We start from the raw sequence: 16,791 nt of genomic DNA on the forward strand, positions 1-16,791 counted from the left end.
AGTTACAAAGAGGACAGGTTTTGACCATGTAGCTTTTGAGGGACATAATTTTTACTGCACCTGATTGGTCCAAGGATGATCTTGTTGAGGAGATTGTGGTGTAGGTTCTTGGCTGCTGTGAGGCCCATCCACTCCACAGTCAAGGACGTGATGAGGCAAAGGACAATCCCAGCTCCAGAGAGGATGCTGAAGACAGCTACATGGTAAGTCTAATAGAATGACAAAKACATCAATCCTAGAAAAAAACACTTTTTTCTCTTTCCTGTTAGGAAGTTCCCAAGGTAGTGGTACCAATCAGCTAGTACATCACATCTCTTATATTATATAACTATATACCATCTTTGGGAAAAAAAAAAAAAGAACTAGGATGGAACTGCAATTCATTAAATTAACGTAATTAGAAGTTGTGGCAGTTCTCAGACACCTCAAGACTTTGAAATGACAGTTCTTAAAACTGTGAAGATTGACTTTGTGGACACATGCAAAGGATTGTTAGCCAAGAAATTGAGAACCCAAGTAGAGCCCCTCAAGCATTAAAGCATTTGAGAGATGTTGGAAAGTTCCACTTWATTAAGTTCAAGCATCATAAAATTCCCAGAGCAAATCCTGACTGATCTGCCAGGGTCATAACACATTTCAGCCTTTTGAAACTTTAGTAAGTGGGTTTCAGTGAGATATTGTATGTGAGTCAGATTTACAGCAGCTGTAAGCAGATTGCACTAAAGCAAGACAATTGAAAACTTCAATTATTTTTTTTTCTGGCAGGACACTACTCGATGGCCAGTACTAAGGAAAGTGGGGTCATTGACTTAGCAGACCAGTTATAAAATCCAGATGGAAAAGTTTAGTATGACGTTCCTTCCTTTGAAAGTTCASTTAATTTTCTACCCTCAAATGTGCTTCTGTTYCAGTTTTGCATGTTCAAAAAKATTGATAAAATTTGAATTGRTCTTCTTTTAACATTAAGAATTCRTCCATCCTATATAATAATCTACCTGTTCTTTAAATCTAGCTGGCTTCCAGCAAATAATTGCTTTAAAACATGTTTTCTTTCATTTTTTCTCTGTCAAGCTCCAAGAACTCACTCACCTTCCCGTTGCTCTTAWCCTCAGTAGCATTCCTGGCTTCATTTACATTGTCCATGGATGTCCACATAGCAAGCCAGTAATCTATGGCCACGATAACTGAGTGTTTCAACAGCTTGGAGAAAATCATCAGAAAGAGCAAGAAAAATCCCCCAGAGGTCAGATATCTCCAACAGGTTTTCCATGGCATCTTTGTCCTGAGCCTCAAGACAGTTGACATGTTGTCATCTTCATCTTCTTCCTCTTCCTCCTCTGTGACTCAGACATTTGATCAAGTTAGCTCAGATTCAATACTAAGAATTAAACCTAGTTTTACTGGATTTGTTGGGGGTTTTTTTCCTTCTGCTTTGAATTTAAATTTTAAAGTCAGAATTCAATTTGTCATTTAAGAACAGCAAACATTTCAGACATATTTGCATAAGACTTGCCCTATGCTGTTTAAACAATTCTATAGATTGCCAGTCTTTGACTTGTCCCAGTTTTGGTATTAAAAATTTTTTTAAGTCAAGTTTTCCTTACTATTTGTAGCAGACACCAAGCCTTTCCCAACCTGTTCAGCATCTTTTAATATACAGCTAGCAGAGCAATTTAGAAGATTGCAGAAAACCCTCCAAACCTTTCCATCAAAATGCTTCAAAATCTGTTGGCATGAAGAAGTTCAATTCTCCCTTCAATCAAGAGTACTAAAATGATAATTGATCACATTCTACTGAAACACAACTGGTGGAAGACTTCTGCTATGGAAAATAAATATTCCAGAGGTGTATAAACATGATTTTTTTTTTCTAGATCATAAAAATATATATCTCACAGCCCTGCAGGCAGCACGTGACGAAGGGAAATGTTGACATGCTCTTGACAGATACCGCAATTTGTTTTGTTTACAATTCTTTCTTTCTGTTGCTTTACTTCTATCTCATCCCTTAATAACTCCAGACAGTGTGAGTTAGCAAAGAAMTTAACTTGGTTTTGTACACCCTTATCCCTGCACAAGATTTAGGGAAATATGTGGAGAAGCCCTCAAACAAGATGTGTTGTAAACAGGTCAAAATGTTGGACTTTCCACTATTATTACCAAGATGTCCTCAACATCTTCAYATTTTGCTGCTAAGAACTGCCAGCTATAAAAGTGGAAAGGCAATGAAACATGGTAGTAAATAGAGTAAAATAGTAAAACAAACCTTCATCTTCATCTTCCAGTTGTGACTTGGATTCTCTGGGGTACATGGCCCTTCTAAGGGTTTTTCTTTCAAGAGTAGTCTGGTCAGCTTCCATATCCTGAAACAGTTACATTATTATTATTATTATTATTATTTATTAATAAATAATAAGTTTTATTAATTTGAGAGATCATTTATTAATTTGAGAGCTTAGCTGTACACCAATTGTAGTAGCACCTGCAGTAGCCTCAAAGACATTTTATGAGGATCATTTAACTTAGGAAATGGAAAAACACAGTATCTTTCAATTTAAATTTCAGAAAATACAGCCGTCTTGGGTTGATTTTGTGCCAATCCTGTATTCCTATATTGCATTGGCTTGTATGCCCAAAAGGTGCCTGCGCCTTTAAATCTGACCCGGAAGAAGGGGCAGGGGCAGTGTGGGCAGTTTAAAAGCCGAAGCTGCCATGCAGCAGTTTGCTTTTGGAGCTCAGCTCATGGGGTTTTGAGCGCAGCTCAGCACTGCAGGAGGTCCTTGCTCACTGCATGTAGCAGAGTTGCATGGTTACCGTTTAGCTAGTTCCAGTTTGTTGATTGGGCAGACAGCTCTCCTTGGACCGCCACCCTTTTCTACGACTCGTGTGATTTTGCTTCTGGAGCAATTCAGCGAGCAGCAGGGAGAAGCCGCGCTGCTCCATCTCGTCCCGGACTCCAGAAGAAGCCAAGCCGGTGATAGAAAAACACATGAGCCCTCTGTTTCATCCACAGTGAGGAAAAGGACTAAAATCAAGGTTTTTTCCACTGTTGCCAGAGCAGCCACATGGGGTTTTTTTCCTTTTGTTTCCTTTTTCCCGGGGATGGGAGCTGCCATCTTTTTTTCCATACCACGTGGTCAAGCGGTTATGGTGGGAAGGGGCCATGTGTGTTCCTGAGTTTTAAATATCTAACAGTTACTTTTTATCTGTGTCCTGTGGGCATTGTGTTTTGTTAATAAACTACTTTTTTTCTCTTAACTTTTGCCCAAACATCTATTTCATATTGGTGGGAAAAGGTTATCAAATTTTTCACTTCAGAGGAAATATTTACTCTGTAACATTTCTCACTGAAAACATTGTCTCAAACCGAGACAATAGCTTTGTCGACTTTCTTCCCTCTCTCTTTCTGCCATTCTTCCATTCCCTCTCTTTGGGAATGATACAAATTTTTAAAATATTCTTTAGAGACTCCTAAATGGTCATGGCAATAACAGAATAAAAGGCTAAGAGATACCGCAGGAAGTTTCTTGGTCCAACCCTTACCCCACCAAAGAATCAGTTGTGCACCACATTTCAAAGGGTTGTTTGGCTAAGATATCCTCAGAAACCACCCGTGACAGATATACCTCACACTTCCTGGACAATCTGTTCCAGCCCCTAAAACTCCTTATCGGTCATGTGGTTTTGCTCTAAAGTCAAGTTTAAGACTTTCTTCAGACATGGTTTGGGTTTTTATAAAATTATATGACAGATGTTCCTTTGCAGAAAAGTCATCCTGGCCCGATTGCTCCTATTTACCTTTTCCAATTCTTGATCTTGGCGATTCATCAGAGTTTTCCAGTGTTCATATAGCTCAACATCCTTGTTTTGGATATCCTTCAGCGTCCCTTCTCTAAGCACCATTCCATCCTTCATTGCTATGATCTAGGGGAGAAAGCACACAGCACTCAATGACACAGATACCATAGTCACTGGCCTGGATCCTACAAGACATGTCTCACCATCAGTGAAACTAAAAATTAYGCAAATGTCTGTCTTCACTTTATTCAATATTTTATTCATAACTTCTTAAGTTTGCTGGCACAGCTCCTAAACTGAAACTCCTGTAAGTCACACTATCCTGCTCTGGTAAAAAGCATAGAAAAGATATACTAATGAGTAGACATATTTGCAATTAAATCAAAATTTTCCAGGCCTTTCAATTAAAAAAAAATTACTTGACTAATGTAATAATAAAATAGCTCTTCCACTATTAAATCTGTGTTAAAGTGGCAGTAGCCACATGGCATATGGAATTRAGGAGGGACTCCATTGCAAAGAAAAGTAATCATCCTATTAAATGTTATAGTGTTAACTTCAAGTGTACATTCATCCTTAGCAAATTTTCCCTGGTACCTCTTCTCTTACCCAGTCAGCATGTGGCAGATATTGTAATTTATGTGTCACCAGAACAAGAGTCCTCTTGTCTTCCTGCAAAAACTTCAAAATCCCTTCCTGCATTAAGTGATCACTTAAGTGAATGTCCAGTGCAGAGAATGGGTCATCCTGCAATCAAATCAAATCAAATTAAAAATTATTAGAATATCTAACAAAAGTGAGGTTTATTGCTAAAATAGTATTTTTTAAATAGAAAGCATCTGCCTTTACTAATGTTTTATCCCTGTGTACTGACTCAGACCAGYCAGAGGGTTACACTACAAAACAGTGAAATGGAATCCATGGCTCTTCAGTTCATAGCAATGTTTTTTGTGTCTAACTGTGCACTGTGCTGGTGCCACACTGAAACAATGCAGGAACACCAGAACTGAAATTTCCCTTCCAAATTTGAAAATATCAGGATCCAAAGCCAAGCTTGGGCCCAATTTTGATGTGCAACTGGCAAAGAAAAATTAAAGCACAGTTAGCAATTCTTCTAATTTCCTCCAGACTAAACTACAAAAGTRCTTGGTCTTCACTTTTAGTGAGTGTGGTTGAAATACTGCAACAATCAGATAAGGACATTCATATGCAAACACTTTCTCTTCAAGAAATCTCTTCTTAATTTTGAAGTGGATCAAACAGCCCCTTCGTGAGCAGTAGTCTCCTGAAATTTCTGTCAAGCCTTGAAATTAAAAACAGAGAAGGGAAAGTCTGCTGAACTCCACAGCACTCTGCAGGAGGGTGCTGAGCCCTCGGTTCTGTTCATTCTGGTGCTGCTGATTTCTTTGGGACTATGCTGATAGCTGGTCACCACTGAGAGCAAGSAGAAGTTAAGATGATCTGTTTCACTCTTCCAGTGTTATTCTGTGCAGGAAATCCCACGTTCATCAGTCTCCTAGTATGTTCTGATGCTGCCTCTGATGGATGTTTATTTCCTACTTCTGTAACTTGGATTTGGAGTTGAATACAATTCCMTATAACTCTTCTGAATCTAAATTAAATACATGGAATTACAGTTTTAGCACTAACTTTCCATGCTCCATGTAAAAAAGAAAAATCTTACCAAGAAGACAATGTTGGTGTTCTGATAGAGAGCTCGAGCTACACAGATTCTCTGTCGTTGGCCTCCACTTAAATTAATYCCCTAATGGAGTAAAAAGGATCAGAAATAGGCATCTATGAATAAACATTATGGTACACCTTCAGAAATCTGATTTTTTTACAATTACAGAGTTAAAAAATTTAAAAACTTCATTAAAATGCAAATTACAGTGATAAACAAGCATAATTCTCACATAAYATCAGAAGAAAAAGTATTATTCACGGGTAAGTGTAAATTATGAAGAGCYGCTCTGACCACAGTAGGCTTTTTAGATTGAAAAATGTCACCAATACTAGCATCAAATTCTGCAAGCAAAATACAGGAGACTTTGGTCAAGAAATCCAATTTGAAAAACAGGAGAAGACACAGTTTTTAACTTTTTTTCGTGATAACGCTTGGTGAATTACAGTTATTTACCAGTCTGGCAGCCCAATGCAGACTAGAACTGACATCAGGGAGTGTCTTCTTAATACAAAGGCCAARCAGAGATTAAAATATTCAGATTATTTACCCTTTCTCCAATTTCTGTCTGGTCACCAAATGGCAGTAAGTCAATGTCAGGCTGCAGGGAACAGGCATCTGTAACAGCCTTGTACCTGYAAAAACAACATGGTCATTGCAATTATTTACCCAGCCAYTCACTCTGCTAACACAAAAATCTCCAGTGAGATGTCACTACGAAGTTTCTATGGATCTGGGATGGCTGGATAATTGCAAAAATAAGTAGGACAAAATGATTACCCAGAAATAATCATGGAGCACTGTAAAAAAAATTACATATTTATTAGAGGTCTTTATTGGTAAAACTGCTTTTTAAAGATTTAATTATGTGAATTATTATGTTCCTCCCAGTCATGGAGTTATTTTCTTGGACTTTGGACTGTTTGAAGCTATTTCCACTGAGATTTCATTCTTCCCACGTTAGGTGCCTTTCATTTACTTGGGGGTTTTAGTACTGGACAAAGGATCCTTATGGTTTTTCTGATCTTGCCAGAACCAGCAAAGCACYTGCAAAATTTTGAAATTTTCTTGAGGTGTTTCTGGGTCTGTGGCAGGTAATCTGCTGATGAGCARCTGGGATCAGACTATTTGAGTGATAAAACTCAGCCTTGCCCTTTCGAATCACGTGATGGATGCAGTGGCTGAAGAATCAGAAATTTTAGTGCTTTTCTGGATTTCAAGGCATTTGGTCATGGCTAAGTTTTATCAAGTCAGAATGGAGTCAAACTTCTTAATACAGGACAGACTGAGAGGAATCGGATATATTTTTTGATAATGGAAGACAGAATGCTGTCTTTGAAAATATCAGCCGTTTGTTTTTCTCAAGTCCAGTCACTTTTTCCACATTTGTTAATTGGCCTTTTGGAAGGAAGCAAGAAGCAAGTGCTGTATAGGCACAACAGAAGCTGTGCACCTCAACTTTCACACTCCCTTCTCCTGTATTTCTAAAGGAAGAACTAAGGCCGTTCCCTCAAGGCATCCCATCTTCATACTTGCACCATTTTTTGGGAAGTGGCTGCTCCAGTAGCTCAATCCCAGCAGGATTAGCAHATAAACTCAGTGGAAACGCCTAGAATTCCTATTTCCAGAGTCCTCTGGCAACCTCAGGGTCCATTAAACAAAAGAAAAATACATCAATAGTCTCCAAAGATGGAGACTATTCATCTCACTTTGGAAATGACACATATGGCTTCAGCTGTATCCCATGGAGAGCCACTGAGGGATTTCTCACAAACATCTTGGACACATGCTTTGGTTAGAGGAGCAGCCTTGAAACACTAACTTGAACCAAAAACTTTCCTCTGAGGTGAATAAAGTCAGGTCAGATAAATCTACCTCMGGGTTAACTTGAACCAGAAACCTTCCTCTGAGATGAACAAAGGCAGGTCAGCAAAATCCACCCCAGGGTTAACGTGCACAGATTGATATCCTCCAGAATCTACAAACTTCCCCCAGTAGATACCAAAAAGCCCTCTTTAAAAGGAGTTGCCAGGTGTTTTTGCAAGGACGTGGATATTTACCTCTGCTTGTTAAAGGGGCTGCCAAAGATGATGTTCTCCTCCACGGTGGCATTGAGCAGCCACGGCTTCTGAGCTGCATAAGCCACAGAGTACCTGTTCCTACTGCAGACARACACAGACCTTTAGTAAGAATCAAAGCCCCCACATGATGAAATGTCTGAGAATTAGGGTTTTTAAAGTTAATTTCATGAATGTGCATTCAGAAAAATACAAGGAAACACATGAGCAAAACAACTGTTACCAAAGTGAAGGGAAGAGTTTTAAATTAGATGGTTTTGTTAGAACAGCACCCACTCTCTCCCCTGCTGGCAAAATCTACACCAGATCTACAAAATCTGGGTTGTATTCTATTCTACTATAAATGGCTGGTACCTTCCTCAAGCTAGTAAATGCAATTTAAATCCAAAGGTAAATTATAAATAATAACAAGAAATATTAACTTCTCACAGGAATACTTATTTCATTATTTTTTCTAACATCAGAACAGGGAAGTGAAAAAGCCCTGTTCAAATGTCATCAGTACACTTGATTTGYTGCTTTCTGAAGTTTTAGGTTATTTTATGTGGCCATATATATAAAATACTTTTTTTCTCACTGAACTCTTTTTTTTTTTTCCTTTCAGTCTATTAGATCCACAATGATATTGGAAAATGGAGCAGTTTAATACAGATTGGGAAGGAATCAGTGCAGCCTCCTGAGGATTTATTAGACATACATTAGACCTGTCATACATAATGACATGTGTCAATAGGGATATGACTGTTCTTTACTTTTGGCTGTTTTGCCAAGGTACAGCAGAAAAAACAATCATGCAATTTCAGATATTTTCTGAGTTGCCCAAGATCATGTGAGGAAGAAGGAGTGAACTAATACCAGCTCAYGGATCTGAACACTCATTATAGAATTATGGAAAGGTTTKGGTTGAAAGGRACCTTAARGATCATCTTGTTCCATCCCYTGCCATGCACAGGGACACCTTCCACYAGACCAGGTTACTCAGAGCCACATCCTTGAAGGCTTCCAGGGATGGGCATCCACAAATTCTCTGAGTGACCAGTGCCAGGGCCTCACCATACTTACAATAAAGAATTTTTTGCTAACACCCCATCTAAACCTCCCTTCTGTCAGTGTGAAGCCATTCCTCTTTGTCCTGGCACTCCAGSCCCTTGTAAAGAGYCCCTCTCCATCTTTCTTRTAGGCTCTCTGCAGGTTCTGGAAGGCCACAGTTAGATTCCTTCTCAGTCTCTATGATGGTATWGCTTCCAGCAAAACATTTGGTTGGCTTCAGCTGTAAGGATGTAGGATTTACTATGGAGAGAGAGGGTGCTAGGGCAGGAGAAACAGCCAGTTAGAAGCTGCCAGCAGTATCCTAAAACTCCCAGGAGTTTTAGCTGTTCATACACACTTGGATGAAATATGTCCTCAAGATTATGGGGCGGCAAATCATGGTGTGGCTCCCAACCCCAGCTCTGTGTGTCACTACCCCTCTGTCATTTACGACAAGCTTTTAGTTGAGCTTGTCCTTCTTTTAAACCTGGAGCCAGGGGTGGAGTCCCTGCTTGGCTTCAGCTGGAGCTGAGCTGGCTCCCTCTGTGCCCTGCTCCACCAGGGAACCAGCACAAGGCAGAAAACTCAAAAACAGTGGGAGGAGACACCTCATGACGCCTCCTACCCAGAGACCCTGGCTTGCCTGACAATGAGCACACTGAACTCCCACTGAGGTCAGGTGGGAGCTGAGCATCTTTCAGACAAGACAGAGATAGTGGAACACTGTCTGGAGAAATTTGGGATCCACAGGATTTGCACAATCTATCAATTAATCCCACRGTAAACAATTATCAGCATGGTGAGGAAATACAGAGATGGCTTAAGAGCACAAAGATGAGGATTTGGGGWAATCCTGAAGAAATTAATGAGTGTTTTATGATACATTAGAAAAGAAATAATACCTTCTAGATGCTTCAAAAGAAGGTTCATTTTCATTTACACTGTAAGTTATGGTAAATGACATTTAGTAAGCAGGAAATAAAAAGAATAACATTTTGTGCTAGTTTTACATACAGTGACTCTGAAGTTAAGTACATGTTTTAAGAACTGAACATTAGTTTGGGTTGTTTTTGTTTTTGAAGGGAAAACAAACTAGGTCTAAGCAAAAGCACAACACTTTTCTAAATGTGACAGTTTCTTATCTATAAGGCATAGTGGCTAAACAGGCAAATTATGTTGTTAGAAAATGTATCAAAGATGAAAATTGTATCATAAAAACTATGAACAATTAAATTATTAATATTGCCTGGAAAGCAGTAAGTTAGCTTCTCCACACAGTTCTGGCAATGACCTGCAGAAGCTGTTAATTAATGTCAGATCTCCCCCGTAGTAAAGATAAGCTTTGCAGATACACTGTAGGATCAGAACAGATTTTAAATCTCTTTGTAGCACYAAGGCTGCAAAAAGCTGTGCACAGCACTACCCCATGTAGGTGTTTCTTATCATCCTCCACTTCTTAAGGATCATACCCTTAAGAAATACATTCTGARGAGCATTCAATGGCAGTAAGGACATGAATGATTGCTCCCTCTGTTAAGTGACTTATTAACAGTGCCAAGGGCCTGGAATGGCATGGAAAGCAGTTTTGGACCAGCGATGATGCTCATTCCAGGCATGGTGATGCATCACTGCAAAGTGTAAAATCTAAAAAAGATTATACCAGGTAAATAGAAATAGGCATTGGAAGGGGGGTAGAAAATTTATGCTAAAATATTATTTTCCTGATTAAAAAAAAAAAAAAAAAAAAAAAAAAAAAAAAAAAGCCATGAACAAACAAATCCTCTCAGACCTATGAATACTCCAGATTAAATACTTTAAAGCTGAAACAGAAATGACTGCTTGATTGCTGGGATACCAGTAAATGCACCTGCATTCATTAGCAGGACACCCAAGTATAGAAAGGACATAAAAATTCTAATAGCAGAGTATTTGTAATGCTAGATTCATGTATGAAGCATCTTCCCAAAATGCCACAACAGAGACATGTCGTTTCCCGTGCTGGACACCAGCTCCCTGAGGMCTTTGATAATTCAGGCCTCCTAAAATGCACAGTCTGGGTTTTCTTTGTGCACCGATTGCCACAGAAGGTACTGCATCAGAGGTGAGTCCTGCTGGTTATCTCAGAAGTGTCAGAGAGCCCTACATCGAGGCTCAAACCAGACAGCCCCTCCCTAARTGGTCTCTCATTCAGCAGAAGCTTCCAGTCTTCTCTAAAATGGAAAAGAGTGTAAGTTTGGGAACACCCTCTGAACTACTGTTTAAAAAATACTGGACACAAGCCTGCAAGACTCCTTGCAATTCCATACTAGATTTAATATGCTTGCCATTATAARCAAATAGATTATCTGAATGGGTGAGGATTAATTTTAGGATCTCGGTTTCTTAAACCCTTTTTCCTTGGTTAGAAATTTCATTCCCTGCTTAGCTTGACAAATACACTTTGATTCTCCCAAATTATGAAGGAGATTTCTATGAGAACCCACAGTCACCAATAATCCCATCCATAAACACACATAAGACCTTTAGTGAGCTGGAGCCTTCACAAACAAAGGGATTAAGTATTTGATTTTTTACTTTATTACTCTGCTGAATCTCAGAGTGATGTGATTGCAGGGCATGGAGTGGGCTGGCTGAAATTAAAGTTCCTGAGATTTCTAAAAAGAGTATTTTATTTGCCTGAGGGGATTAGCATTTTTTTTTCTCTAGTTCATTAATTGTAGCTATTTATACTGATTTTTAGCTGTACTATAAAATTTACATATTGCCCAAAATGGGTTGTGGTAAAATCMGGKCTGAAATAGTAGGAAAGACCAAACYAGATTATTAGTCRTTTCAATAGGATTTTGAATATTAAGATTCAATTTTTAAAAATCAAGGTTTTAAGGAAAAGAGAAACCTTGTTAAGTTTAGACACTTTTATGGTAACTGTGAATGTCTTAAAGTAGAGTAATAGATCTACAACCAGACCCTATCCTACAGAGTAAAAAGGGAAGAGAATAAAGGTGTACAAAGTCTCTGAGTTACCACTGTAACAACAGAATTAACCATTTCCTCTGTGAATACGGACAAGAAATCTGAGGCAAGATGAAGACTGAGCATCTGCACAAATTCCATCCAGGAGTTTGGAGGAATTTAATGGTATCCCTGCCATAGCTGCACAGATAGTTATGCTGATTCTGGCCACTGACATTTATCTGGATGATCATTTATCCTTCCAGTGCCCATTATGCCCTTCATGGCTTCTATGAGCTCCTGTGGTTGTAATCTTTTGATGAGCATTGTACTCCTTCTGAGGGGAGCACTGACTTTTCCTAATTTTTGTCACTTCCTTTTTGATACTTGAGGACAGAAGAGGCCATTTGTGAAAATCAATTTAACAGTTCTTGTGCTTCTTGGGATTTTTGGTTACTATACAAGAACCTTCTTGCACAGAAACCATTTCATTGTACAAAAAAAAAAAAACCTCATAGCAAGTGAAGGGTTTCCAATTAGCCCTTCTCGTCTTGGCAGTCTGAGAAGATGTTTCTGATTGTTTGGCTTGATGTGCATGARAGGAATACATGTCTCTGCATAATCCCCACAGATTAATGATAAATAACTGAATAATAAATAACTCAGATCTGAAACAGGCTTGGCTGAATCACTGCACCCATGCATCAGTCTCTAACAAGCCTTTCAAGCTGATTGCCCACTGGGAAAACAAAAACCCAGCTCCACATCTAAGGTTGTCACATTCTGGGGAATGTCTCACGTAAGTGGGAAAAATTGAGATCCRGCCCATAAGATTTGCCATGGCCAAGATCTTTTACAGAAAGATACACTGCTCTGTTTTATTTCCCTGAGAGGCCAAAGCAGTGACAGCCCTGGCAGCAGGACCCACARTCCTCACTGCAGTCAACCTCCATAGCAATAGGGTATTTGAATCCCAGTGATGCCTTGCAGGATTGTCCCAATACAACTGGGGCTGCAACCTTTTCCATCCTTACAACTGCTGTGCTGTTACACCTGAGTTTGTGGGAGAATCACCTAGCCTGCATTTCATCAGTAGCTGCGTTAGTCATGCATGGAGAATCACATGGAAAGGGACTTGAAAGARTAAATAGGACCTTTATTATGGTTTTGCAAAATACAGGATCCACTTAGTTAAATACCTGAAGTATCCTTCTGTATTCATCTGTCTGCCAGGCAGTCTGAAATTACCAGCAAAACATAACCATGTTTGCATCAGCTACATCAGTTACAGTGTGCAATGAAATAAAAGGCTGAAGCATTTGCTAAAACCTGAGATGTCTGGTGATGCAGTGATGTATGGACCTGCTAATTAATTGACAGAATTATCCTATCTCTTGAACAATACTAAACTTTTTTTTCACAATTCATAATTAAGAAAAATGTAATAAGCTGCCTCTATTATGTTTCTAAGATTTCTCAKTTTTCTAACCTCTCCAAGGTTTCATATCTTTAACTAGGAAAAATCTGAGTCTTTTGCAAATACGTCTTTAAAATYAATTGTGAAAATCATTTTAAGGTAGACTCTACTTACTCCTGGTAATTTTTTTAAACTACTCAGAGAAACAATGCCTGATTGTGGCATAAAAACTTTCAYTACATGTCTCAAAGAAATTAACTGTGTTAATACAGTCTTCTTCCTTCAAAGATTAAATTTATATATAATTAAACTAAATTTAGTCTAGCCTTGGCTTCAACTGTACCTGCTCCTCCAGTGAGATCATGTTTAGAACAGCAGAAAGTGAAATATAGCTAAAGAGCAAAAATACMATGGATACTATCACAGGAAAAGCAAAAAACACCCAGTTTACAACATTGCTGGAAGAAAAATATGACAAAGGAGGTTCCTAGTCAAGGCATGGGGCAACAAAATATTGCTCTCTGTGACAAATTTCTGTCTTTCTCAGCAAAAAGCTAATTGAAAGGACTTTGGCTTGGTAGCTTTAAGGAAACAGAACCGTTCTTTGAAATGAAAGAACAAGTCTTGGTGTCACAGCACATCACTTCCACTGTCTCTGCCCTGCTTAGGCTTGAAGAGTGTTTGCTTCCCCACTCTAGTTTTTCTGAGAAGTTCTCATTCACTGGTTCTGAATCCAAGGCCTGACCTCACAGGCATTTCTCCTTTCAGAAACAGCTTTTCCCCAGCCTTTRCTTTTAAGGTGTTTGATGTGCTCAGGCTGCTTTTTGAATGCATGACAGTGAAGAGTGACACTGCTCCACAAGTGAGGCTTGTGCAGACACCAGGAAAGGAAGAAAGCACTGCCCACATGTAAATACATTATTTTCTGCCAGCAGCAGCAGCTCTGAGTGGGAATTACAACCTTTCCCTTATGCTGGAACCCCGCAGATCCCACTTTCCTGGAGAAGCTCCAGCCTGTCACATTTTCACTGCTGGGTACAGGAGCAGCACAATAACACTGACTTCAACTAYAGAGAGTACTGAAGCCTGTTTGGTAAAAGGAATAGCCTGTGCTTGTTTTCCAGRTCATTTGCTAGGCCAATATATTAGATATTAATCATCAGACTCTTTCCCTAGCATCTTTCCCTTCCTGGGGCACCCTGCACTGCCTGCTTTGAACCATGACCTAACAGTGAAAAATCCTCCCTGAGTTTGCAGGTGATGCATTCCAGAGAGGATCTGGGTGATGGTAATCATTCAACATGCAGTTCTGAGGCATGAAGTTTACATTTCTCACAGCAAATCTCAACCTCCTCCTTAAATGAATACAGCAATTAATAGCTGTGTAAACATACTTGCTCCAGTGAACTTTTCCCTCCAGGGTCTGCATCTCTCCCAATATAGCAAGGAGAAGTGATGACTTGCCACAGCCAACTTGGCCCACAATCATTGTCATCTGACCTATGATAATAGTAAAAACAACAAAGCACATTTTAAAAAGAGAAAAAAAGAAAGCAGTTATAGTTCATAAGGCCCAGTTAGATTCAGCTCTAGAGTACTTGAACTGCTTCATTAATTTTTTTAGCACCCACTACATAAATTACCAATATTGCATTAATTTATCTACGGAAATATGAATGGATTGCAATAACRCACTAATCTCCAAAGGAATGATACCACTGCTCTTACCTCTATTAACATTTGTTTTTTGGGCCTGTGTTACTCTATGGAAGTTATTTAGAGTCAAATGATATTTGGTGGGGAGTGATTATTCAGTCTTGAGTTCCATGAAAATTTGGRCCAATCTAATAAATGAACTGAAAGAAGACCATTATTCTGCTTTGCTGTACTTCTTCCCCCCTGCTCCCGTTTCCAACCCCCAGCCCCATTCTGCAGTGGCAGCAGTGCTTCTCAGGTCTTCCCATAAACTGATTGAATTCACTAATTGTGCTGACCAGTGCATTTCATAGACTCACAGAAAGTTTGAGTTGGAAGGAACCGTAAAGATCATCTCATTGCACCCCCTGTCATGGGCAGGGACACCTTTCAATATCCCAGGTTGCTCAGTGCCCCATCCAGCCTGGCCTTGGACACTGCCAGGGATGTGGCAGCCACAGCTTCTCTGGGCAACCTGTGCCAGGGCCTCATTCGCCCTCACAGGGAAAAATTTCTTCCTTATATCCAATGTAAATCTCCTCTCTGTCAGTGTGAAGCCATTCCCTCTTGTCCTGTTACTCCAGGCCCTTGTCACGAGTCTCTCTCCATCTTTGTCATAGCCCCACTTCAGGCACTGGAAATTTTCCAGTTAAGCTTCTCTCCAGCTGGGAAGTCAAGGGTTTATTCCTTCCAAAGGAGGCAAACCCTGGCTCACCCAGCCTGTGAACCCATGGCCTTAGACTGTAAACTCCTTGGAGCAAGGACATTCTGCTGGTGTCATACGTGGCACTGGSACAGCACAAAGAAGTGCTCATCCATGTACAGGACACTTAATGACATGGAGACAAATCATACAGGCATGGGGATTACTAAATTACCACATGGCATCAACCTAAAGTAATACTCTCTTTTAAAACAAAGCCTTTGATAGGARATAAAAATAAAGCGTAAGACTATTTAATAACATGAAATGCCAGCAGATGGTGTTGTGAATTTTACAGTATTAACAACAACAAAAATAATAAATAAAAATAATTGTTGTTATTATTATTAACAACTGTTATTATTATTAACAACTGAAAATAATAGTTGCTACTTTTCACACTTGGTGTGTAAATTTTCCAAAACCAACCAATGTTTTGTAAAGCTGTGGAATCTCTAGCCAAAGACATTGAGGATGCAAGGAATTACRGAAGCTCAGCTTGCCAAAGAGAAATCCATTGAGAGACAAAATAACTGAGRACTTTTTGACAGAAAAACTACATTTTCTGGGTAAAAATAATTGTGAACTGGGAGACTATAATGTTGATAAGTGGCGGAAAAAGTATAATGCATAAATGTTGCTGAAAATAATATACTGAGTTAGGTGGACCCTTGGTTTGAATGAGTCTGGAGTTCTCCCTCTTCCTTTTTTTTCAATTCCTTTATTAAAAATTAAAATGAAATTTTTGCAACCATTATTTCATGCTTATTCTTACTCTTGAATTTAGTTTGTGCTATTATAGAAGTACATAAACCATACAGATATGTAAAAGCCACATAATTTATCTAATGATATTACTATGTGAACAATATAGGTCATGACCTTGTATACACTTTTAACCTCAAYTTTTTACTTACAAAATTTTAAATTTCTAGCTTTGTGCATCTCACCACATCAAGAAGCAGAATTAATAACAATTTGACATTATATATTTCATGTYGAAGGTGTGCTTTTATCCTACCTGTTGGGATTCTAATGTTGATGTTGGACAATGTAGCTAAACCACTTCCCCATGAAAARTATCCATTGGTCACCTGCAAAACAATTACCACAAATCAGATATTTAAACTCATGAGGGATAAAAATAGAATGTTTAATTTAGATATCAAATATGTTCATAAAATAAATCTGTGATTAGTAGACATGGTGTGGTATGGCTGTACACACACAGAAAAAAAGCAAGCTAAGTTTGTAAAGACTGCCAAACCCCAAAAAGTTTGTGAATAAGAACAGGTAAGTGSACAATATATAAAACATATGTAATGTAATGAAGAGATGATCTTGAGCTGAACTCTATTTACCTAATASTTTCATTCTGTCAAATATGAGACTAAAGACTTAGGAAAAATGATCACATTAYCTCATAGGTGACAAT

The 16,791-nt window shown here is 38.9% G+C and overlaps 1 protein-coding gene across 1 annotated transcript in view; it reads right to left on the reverse strand.

Annotated features, from left to right (window-relative positions):
• The window catches only part of ABCC9 (ATP binding cassette subfamily C member 9), a 70,682-nt gene that overhangs the window by 22,271 nt on the left and 31,620 nt on the right, over positions 1 to 16,791 (reverse strand). Inside the window, exons 18-29 of the mRNA XM_057370540.1 lie at positions 16,378 to 16,450; positions 14,353 to 14,458; positions 12,741 to 12,779; positions 9,492 to 9,530; positions 7,543 to 7,644; positions 6,033 to 6,117; positions 5,483 to 5,563; positions 4,408 to 4,545; positions 3,799 to 3,924; positions 2,267 to 2,363; positions 1,090 to 1,337; positions 61 to 209 (exon numbers count right to left, since the gene is read on the reverse strand). Coding sequence (XP_057226523.1) covers positions 61 to 209; positions 1,090 to 1,337; positions 2,267 to 2,363; positions 3,799 to 3,924; positions 4,408 to 4,545; positions 5,483 to 5,563; positions 6,033 to 6,117; positions 7,543 to 7,644; positions 9,492 to 9,530; positions 12,741 to 12,779; positions 14,353 to 14,458; positions 16,378 to 16,450 — 1,283 coding nt within the window. The remainder of the gene's footprint in view (positions 1 to 60; positions 210 to 1,089; positions 1,338 to 2,266; positions 2,364 to 3,798; positions 3,925 to 4,407; positions 4,546 to 5,482; positions 5,564 to 6,032; positions 6,118 to 7,542; positions 7,645 to 9,491; positions 9,531 to 12,740; positions 12,780 to 14,352; positions 14,459 to 16,377; positions 16,451 to 16,791) is intronic.

The sequence above is a fragment of the Malurus melanocephalus genome, unplaced genomic scaffold, assembly GCF_030028575.1.
Source record: "Malurus melanocephalus ecotype Western Australia unplaced genomic scaffold, MMel_1.1 scaffold_128, whole genome shotgun sequence".
In the NCBI taxonomy this organism is placed as follows: Eukaryota; Metazoa; Chordata; class Aves; order Passeriformes; family Maluridae; genus Malurus; species Malurus melanocephalus.